General features: G+C 50.1%; 1 protein-coding gene across 1 annotated transcript; it reads right to left on the bottom strand.

The window, feature by feature from the left end:
- Positions 1-1,839: 1,839 nt before the first annotated feature.
- Positions 1,840-6,527, bottom strand: LOC140411233 (adenosine 3'-phospho 5'-phosphosulfate transporter 1-like). Its single transcript, XM_072500340.1, has one exon. The coding sequence runs from the start codon at positions 6,490-6,492 to the stop codon at positions 5,596-5,598; it is 897 nt and encodes a 298-aa protein (XP_072356441.1). The 5' UTR covers positions 6,493-6,527; the 3' UTR covers positions 1,840-5,595.
- Between the last annotated feature and the right edge of the window lie 2,659 nt (positions 6,528-9,186).

Genomic DNA, 9,186 nt, shown 5'->3' with positions numbered 1-9,186 from the left:
CCATATAGACCCACAAGCACTCAGTATACTCTCCCTGTCCATATACACCCACAAACACTCAGTATACTCTCTCTGTCCATATACACCCACAAACACTCAATATACTCTCCCAGTCCATATCCACCCACAAACACTCAGTATACTCTCCCTGTCCATATACACCCACGAACACTCAATATACTCTGTCTATATACATGAACACTCAGTATACTCTCCCTGTCCATATACACCCACAAGCACTCAGTATACTCTCCCTGTCCATATACACCCATGAACACTCAGTATACTCTCCCTGTCCATATACACCCACAAACACTCAGTATACTCTCCCTGTCCATATACACCCACAAGCACTCAGTATACTCTCCCTGTCCATATACACCCATGAACACTCAGTATACCCTCCCTGTCCATATACACCCACAAACACTCAGTATACTCTCCCTGTCCATATACACCCACTAACACTCAGTATACTCTCCCTGTCCATATGCACCCACAAACTCAGTATACTCTCCCTGTCCATATACACCCATGCACACTCAGTATACTCTCCCTGTCCATATACACCCACAAACACTCAGTATACTCTCCCTGTCCATACACACCCACAAACTCAGTATACTCTCCCTGTCCATATACACCCACACTCAGTATACTCTCCCTGTCCATAGACCCACAAACACTCAGTATGCTCTCCCTGTCCATATACACCCACAAACACTCAGTATACTCTCCCTGTCCATATAGACCCACAAGCACTCAGTATACTCTCCCTGTCCATATACACCCACAAACTCAGTATACTCTCCCTGTCCATATACACCCATGCACACTCAGTATACTCTCCCTGTCCATATACACCCACAAACACTCAGTATACTCTCCCTGTCCATACACACCCACAAACTCAGTATACTCTCCCTGTCCATATACACCCACACTCAGTATACTCTCCCTGTCCATAGACCCACAAACAGTATGCTCTCCCTGTCCATATACACCCACAAACACTCAGTATACTCTCCCTGTCCATATAGACCCACAAGCACTCAGTATACTCTCCCTGTCCATATGCACCCACAAACTCAGTATACTCTCCCTGTCCATATACACCCATGCACACTCAGTATACTCTCCCTGTCCATATACACCCACAAACACTCAGTATACTCTCCCTGTCCATACACACCCACAAACTCAGTATACTCTCCCTGTCCATATACACCCACACTCAGTATACTCTCCCTGTCCATATACACCCACAAACACTCAGTATACTCTCCCTGTCCATATACACCCACAAACACTCAGTATACTCTCCCTGTCCATATACACACCCACAAACACTCAGTATACTCTCCCAGTCCATATCCACCCACACTCAGTATACTCTCCCTGTCCATATACACCCACAAACACTCAGTATACTCTCCCTGTCCATATACACCCACAAACACTCAGTATACGCTCCCTGTCCATATACACCCACTAACACTCAGTATACTCTCCCTGTCCATATAGACCCACAAACACTCAGTATACGCTCCCTGTCCATATACACCCACTAACACTCAGTATACTCTCCCTGTCCATATAGACCCATAAACACTCTATACTCTCCCTGTCCATATAGACCCACACTCCGTATACTCTCCCTGTCCATACAGACCCACAAACACTCAGTATACTCTCCCTGTCCATATACACCCATGACCACTCAGTATACTCTCCCTGTCCATATACACCCATGCACACTCAGTATTCTCCCCCTACACACGATTCTAATACTCAAAAAGTTGGAGTATGTTAAAAGTGTGACTCGCTCGGAGCGTTGAATGTCTGCAAACAGGTTTATGGATCCTTGTGTACACATCACTGAAATGTAGTCATCGGGTAAATTAAAAAAATAAATCCAAAATGCTAAGGGACTTTTCGCCTTTCGAACGTGAGCTTTGGGATACAAGGACAGGAATTGGTGGTGAGGTGGTTTACTTGAGCCAGTTAGAGTCCTACCCCGATCTGGATAACCACACCTCAGAATGTAAATATCGATTTTGCAAAGAGTGTAGTCACTGCTCCACGTTTCAGACGGTGGACAGACCAGGTGTCGCTGTCTTAACGATAGAAGAGCAAGGAAGGATTTGGTTGAGATGCTTCGAATTGTGAAGGAAGTTGATCGCGGGGTTTGAGATTTTTTCCTCACTGGTGGGAGCATCCAAGACAACTGGATATAATATTCAAATCAGAAACGGAACAGTCCGGGGCACTCTGAGTAAAGTACTTTACACATCCGTGTTCCACAAAGAGGCATTGAGTATATTCACATAACATAAATATCAGAGCAGCATTTCCTTCAGTCAGTTGGGGGTGGGGGGGAAAGAGTGTGAACTCTGTCTGGGTGGGGATGGGGGAGTGCAGACTCTGTCTGTGTTGTGTCTGGGTGGGGATGGGGGAGTGCAGACTCTGTCTGTGTTGTGTCTGAGTGGGGATGGGGGAGTGCAGACTCTGTCTGTGTTGTGTCTGAGTGGGGATCGGGAGTGCAGACTCTGTCTGTGTTGTGTCTGGGTGGGGATGGGGAGTGAGGACTCTGTCTGAGTGGGGATGGGGAGTGCAGGCTCTGTCTGTGTTGTGTCTGAGTGGGGATCGGGAGTGCAGACTCTGTCTGTGTTGTGTCTGAGTGGGGATGGGGAGTGAGGACTCTGTCTGAGTGTGGGTGGGGAGTGCAGACTCTGTCTGTGTTGTGTCTGAGTGGGGATCGGGAGTGCAGACTCTGTCTGTGTTGTGTCTGAGTGGGGATGGGGAGTGAGGACTCTGTCTGAGTGTGGGTGGGGAGTGCAGACTCTGTCTGTGTTGTGTCTGAGTGGGGATCGGGAGTGCAGACTCTGTCTGTGTTGTGTCTGAGTGGGGATGGGGAGTGAGGACTCTGTCTGAGTGTGGGTGGGGAGTGCAGACTCTGTCTGTGTTGTGTCTGAGTGGGGATGGGGAGTGAGGACTCTGTCTGAGTGGGGGTGGGGAGTGCAGACTCTGTCTGTGTTGTGTCTGAGTGGGGATGGGGAGTGCAGACTCTGTCTGTGTTGTGTCTGAGTGGGGATGGGGAGTGCAGACTCTGTCTGTGTTGTGTCTGAGTGGGGGTGGGGAGTGCAGACTCTGTCTGTGTTGTGTCTGAGTGGGGGTGGGGAGTGCAGACTCTGTCTGTGTTGTGTCTGAGTGGGGATGGGGAGTGCAGACTCTGTCTGTGTTGTGTCTGAGTGGGGATGGGGAGTGCAGACTCTGTCTGTGTTGTGTCTGAGTGGGGGTGGGGAGTGCAGACTCTGTCTGTGTTGTGTCTGAGTGGGGGTGGGGAGTGCAGACTCTGTCTGTGTTGTGTCTGAGTGGGGGTGGGGAGTGCAGACTCTGTCTGTGTTGTGTCTGAGTGGGGATGGGGAGTGCAGACTCTGTCTGTGTTGTGTCTGAGTGGGGATGGGGAGTGCAGACTCTGTCTGTGTTGTGTCTGAGTGGGGATGGGGAGTGCAGACTCTGTCTGTGTTGTGTCTGAGTGGGGATGGGGAGTGCAGACTCTGTCTGTGTTGTGTCTGAGTGGGGATGGGGAGTGCAGACACTGTCTGTGTTGTGCCTGGGTGGGGATGGGGAGTGTGGACTCTGTGTTGTGTCGGAATGGGGATGGGGAGTGAGGACTCTGTCTGTGTTGTGTCTGGGTGGGGATGGGGAGTGAGGACTCTGTGTTGTGTCTGGGTGGGGATGGGGAGTGCGCGTCTGTCTGGGTGGGGATGGGGAGTGTGCGTTCTGTCTGGGTGGGGAAGGGTTGTGTGCGTTCTGTTTGGGTGGGGATGGGGAGTGTGCATTCCATCTCTTAGTTCTGTCTGGGTGGGGATGGGGAGTGTGCGTTCTGTCTGGGTGGGGATGGGGAGTGTGCGTCTGTCTGGGTGGGGATGGGGAGTGTGCGTTCTGTCTGGGTGGGGAAGGGGAGTGTGCGTTCTGTCTGGGTGGGGATGGGGAGTGTGCGTTCTGTCTAGGTGGGGATGGGGAGTGTGTGTTCTGTCTGGGTGGGGATGGGGAGTGTGCGTTCTGTCTGGGTGGGGAAGGGTTGTGTGCGTTCTGTTTGGGTGGGGATGGGGAGTGTGCATTCCATCTCTTAGTTCTGTCTGGGTGGGGATGGGGAGTGTGCGTTCTGTCTGGGTGGGGATGGGGAGTGTGCGTCTGTCTGGGTGGGGATGGGGAGTGTGCGTTCTGTCTGGGTGGGGAAGGGGAGTGTGCGTTCTGTCTGGGTGGGGATGGGGAGTGTGCGTTCTGTCTAGGTGGGGATGGGGAGTGTGTGTTCTGTCTGGGTGGGGATGGGGAGTGTGCGTTCTGTCTGGGTGGGGAAGGGGAGTGTGCGTTCCGTCTCTTAGTTCTGTCTGGGTGGGGAAGGGGAGTGTGCGTTCTGTCTGGGTGGGGATGGGGAGTGTGCGTTCTGTCTGGGTGGGGATGGGGAGTGTGCATTCCGTCTCTTAGTTCTGTCTGGGTGGGGATGGGGAGTGTGCGTTCTGTCTGGGTGGGGATGGGGACTGTGCGTTCTGTCTGGGTGGGGATGGGGAGTGTGCGTTCTGTCTAGGTGGGGATGGGGAGTGTGTGTTCTGTCTGGGTGGGGATGGGGAGTGTGCGTTCTGTCTGGGTGGGGATGGGGAGTGTGCGTTCTGTCTGGGTGGGGAAGGGGAGTGTGCGTTCTGTCTGGGTGGGGATGGGGAGTGTGCGTTCTGTCTAGGTGGGGATGGGGAGTGTGTGTTCTGTCTGGGTGGGGATGGGGAGTGTGCGTTCTGTCTGGGTGGGGAAGGGGAGTGTGCGTTCCGTCTCTTAGTTCTGTCTGGGTGGGGAAGGGGAGTGTGCGTTCTGTCTGGGTGGGGATGGGGAGTGTGCGTTCTGTCTGGGTGGGGATGGGGAGTGTGCATTCCGTCTCTTAGTTCTGTCTGGGTGGGGATGGGGAGTGTGCGTTCTGTCTGGGTGGGGATGGGGACTGTGCGTTCTGTCTGGGTGGGGATGGGGAGTGTGCGTTCTGTCTAGGTGGGGATGGGGAGTGTGTGTTCTGTCTGGGTGGGGATGGGGAGTGTGCGTTCTGTCTGGGTGGGGAAGGGGAGTGTGCGTTGCGTCTCTTAGTTCTGTCTGGGTGGGGAAGGGGAGTGTGCGTTCTGTCTGGGTGGGGAAGGGGAGTGTGCGTTGCGTCTCTTAGTTCTGTCTGGGTGGGGATGGGGAGTGTGCGTTCTGTCTGGGTGGGGATTGGGAGTGTGCGTTCTGTCTGGGTGGGGATGGGGAGTGTGCGTTCTGTCTAGGTGGGGATGGGGAGTGTGTGTTCTGTCTGGGTGGGGATGGGGAGCGTGCATTCCGTCTCTTAGTTCTGTCTGGGTGGGGATGCCAGAATGTTGGGAAGTCAAGCTGAGTGAAGATATGAACTGCTGTCTCGTCCCAATTCTGACCCTAGCTGGTAACCTTGTCGATTCAAATGAAACTGTCCACTTCAATCTCCTCTTCCCCGCCATCTAGAATTGGTGTTAAAAACTGGACTGCCCAACATACTAACTAACCGTAAAAAACAGGCCTGCCGAGGAGCCACATTCCCAGTTACACCTTCTGCACAGGAGCCTGGCACTGGGCTGTCCTCTTCTTGGTCTTCATCCTGCTCCTGGCATATACCCGCAGGAAGAGGGAAAAGAAAACCGTGGCCAGTCCCAATCCACCCACTACCGTCACTGAGTGGCCATAGATAAAGCAGGACAGGAGGATAGCAAAAGCCTGTCGAAGGGTCATGATGATGGTGAAGACGGCAGCTCCAAACTGGCTGATGGTGTAGAAGATAAAGAGCTGTCCACAGGCAGAGCAGATCGACAGCAACCCTGCATGGATTGCAAACTCTGGGTGCTGCAGCATGAAGGAGAGAGACTGGAAGAAAGCTCCCTGCTCCAGGAGTGAGCCAATTGTGAAGAGGCAGGAGAAGAGATTCACTCCAAACATCATCTGGATAGAGGACATCTTGTACTTGAAGAGGGCGTCCTGCCAATTGGAGGTGAAGCTGTCAAAGAGGATGTAACCAGCAAGGATGACAATGCCTGAGAAAGTGGTAACAGTGGGTGGCTGTTTGTTCTGAGTGCTGGACAGGAGGAACATACTGACCCCAGCAGAGATGAGCATGGCTGTCAGGTACTCCCAGTACTCATAGCTCTTGTGTGACACAATCTTGCCCATCAACATGACAGGAATGACTTTCGAAGCCTTGGCCAGTACCTGCGTTGGAAAGCTGATGAATTTCAAGGCTTCATACTGGCACCAGCTGCTCAGGATGTTGGAGATAGAGGCAAAGGAATATTTGTACATGGGTCCCCCGTGACGAGGTTGCTTCGTGAGAGCACAGCAAAGGCCAGCGACTGTGACCGCCAGGATACGATTCATAAAAACCAGGAACTGGGAGTCCTGAAACTTCACCCCAGGATCAGCCTCTGTGCTCCCGTACGCCTTGGTCATCACCCGTTCCTGTAGTACCCCCCATGTCAGGTAGGATGCCTAGAGAAATAAACACAAAGAAACCACTGATTGGGGAAGACTGTAAAATAAGGTGGGAGTTCGGTTGCCCTCTCTCCTCTTGCCAAACATTGGAGCAGTTGTTCAGTATTACTCTCTTTCTGTAAGTGGACACATGGGGGTCAATGGCAAGGTCAGCACTTGCGTGCCGCCCTTCACTGCCCTCAAACTGAGTCACTTACTCAGCCAGTTCAGAGAAAGGTCAACCGCATCACTGTGGATCTGGAGTCAAACCTAAACCAGCAGATTCCCTTCCCTAAAGGACCTTCGTGAACCAGCTGGGTTTTTATGACAATTGGTGTCACCATTCATGAGACGAGCTTTATATCCCAGATTTATGAACTGAATTTAAATTCCACCAGCTGCCATAGTGATGGGATTTGAATCCAGGTGCCCAGAGCATTAGCCTGGCCATCCAGATTCTAGTCCAGTGACAATACCATCTCTGCATCCTCTGCAGAGTCCAGATCCGGATGTACCAGTTTTGAGGGTTTGGTGCCTTATTTGTAAAAATGAAAAAACTCTAATAAAAATATATATTAAAAAAGGCCAGTGACAGGCTGATAAGAGACTGCAAAACACTTGAAAGGCGAACATGGGTTACTAATAAACTAATAAAAGACCAATGGTAAATTATGAACGAAATCTAGCACAAATATAAAAACATAGCAAAGTTTCTAAAAGTGTATAAAAAGGGAGAGAGTAGCTAAAGTCAACATTGGTTCTTAGAGGACGAGACTGGGGAATTGGATCAGAAATAGCAGACAATCAATATTTTGCCTCAGTGTTCACAGTGGAGGACACGAGAATAATCCCAATAGTAACAGGTAATGCAGAGATTGTGGCAAAGGAGGAACTTAAACAATTGCCATCATTAGTGAAAAGGTACTGAGCAAACTATTGGGATTGAAGGCAGACAGGCCCCCAGGGCAGGATGGTCAACAACCGAGGGTCTTAAAGGAAGTGGCAGCAGCGATAGTGGAGGCATTGGTTACAATATTCTAAAATTCCCTGGCCTTTTGGAAAAATGTTAATGTAGCACCCCTGTTCAAAAAGGGAGGAAGTTGGAAACTATAAACCAGTTAGATTAACATCTTTTGTTGGGAAATTCGTTGGAATCCATTATTAAGGAAGTAATAATGGACATTTGGAAAGTCAAAACGCTATCCATCAGTCAGCATGATTTTATGAAGGATAAATCATGTTTGACTAATTTGCTTTGAGTTATTTGAAGATGTAAACGAGCCAAGTGGATAATGGACACCTGTAGATGTAGTATACCTGGACTTCCGGAAGGTGTCTGATAAGGTGCCGCACAGAAGGTTAATTCACAAGGTGAATCAGATGGGACTAGGGGTAACTTATTATCTTGGATAGAAGACTGGCTGACGGACAGGAGACAAAGAGTTGGGATAATGAGTCCTTTTCTGGTTGGCATGATGTAGCTAGTGGGATGCCACAGGGCTCGGTCCTTGGGCCCCAGCTATTTACAATCTATATTAATGACTTGGATACAGGGATAGAAGGTTCTATAACCAAATTTGCAGATGACACTAAAATAGGTGGGTCAGTAAGTTGCAATGAGGTTATATGAACCTTACAAATGGATGGTTCAAGTGAGTGAGTCAAAATGTGGTAGATAGACTTTAATATTGGTAACTGTGAGGTTGTCCATTTTTGGTCAGAAGAAGAAAAAGGTAACTTATTATCGAAATGGAGAGAAACTTCATCATGCTTCGCTGCAGAAGGGTCTGGGTGTCCGTGAATGGTAGAACGTTGGTATGCAGTTACAACAGGTAAATAAGGAACGGTGCCATTCATTGCTATGGAATCGAGTATAAAGCAGGGAAGCGCTGTTGCAATTGTATAGGGCACTGGTGGGACCGCATCTGCAGTATGGAGCAGTTTTAGTCCATTTTCCTTCAGGAAAGACGTAAATGTATTGGAGGCTGTTCAGAGAGGTTCCCAGATTGATTCCAGGATGATGGACTTGTTTTATGAAGAAAGATTGAGTTTAGGTGATACTCGTTGGGAGTTTAGAAGAACGAGGAGAGATATAATATATTTTTAAATTTCCCAATTATGGGGCAACTTAAGTATGGCCGATCCACCTACCCTTTGGTTGTGGGGGTGAGACCCACGCAGACACGGGGAGAATGTGGCAAACTCCACACGGACAGTGACCCGGGGTTGAAGCCGGGTTCTCAGCGCCGTCAGGCAGCAGCGGACAGGATATATAATTGTTATATAAAACGCTAAATACAGCATAAGCGTGGGATGGATGTTTCTCCTTGTTGGACGTTCTAGAAGAGGTCACAGCTTCAGGCTAGGGGGTGACAGATTCAAAACAGAAATGAGGAGCGCTTCCTTCACTCAAGGATCGTGAATCTGTGAAATTCTCGACCCAGAGTTCAGTAATGTGCCAGAAAACAAAACAAATTTGAGAGATACAGGTTTGTAATTCGTAGCAGGGTGAAAGGTCATGTCAAGCGGGCAGGAAGGCAGGGATGAGGCAGAGATGGTGTTGAATGGTGGAGCAGGCGCCAGGGGGTGAATTGCCGACTCCTGCTCCTAGTTCTTATGTAATCAGATCCACTCGTGCAGGTAGTGTTTTACATCTGCCTTTCCCACGGCCAC

Source organism: Scyliorhinus torazame, chromosome 4 (assembly GCF_047496885.1).
Source record: "Scyliorhinus torazame isolate Kashiwa2021f chromosome 4, sScyTor2.1, whole genome shotgun sequence".
Taxonomy (NCBI): Eukaryota; Metazoa; Chordata; class Chondrichthyes; order Carcharhiniformes; family Scyliorhinidae; genus Scyliorhinus; species Scyliorhinus torazame.
This window is presented reverse-complemented; position numbering and strand designations above follow the sequence as displayed.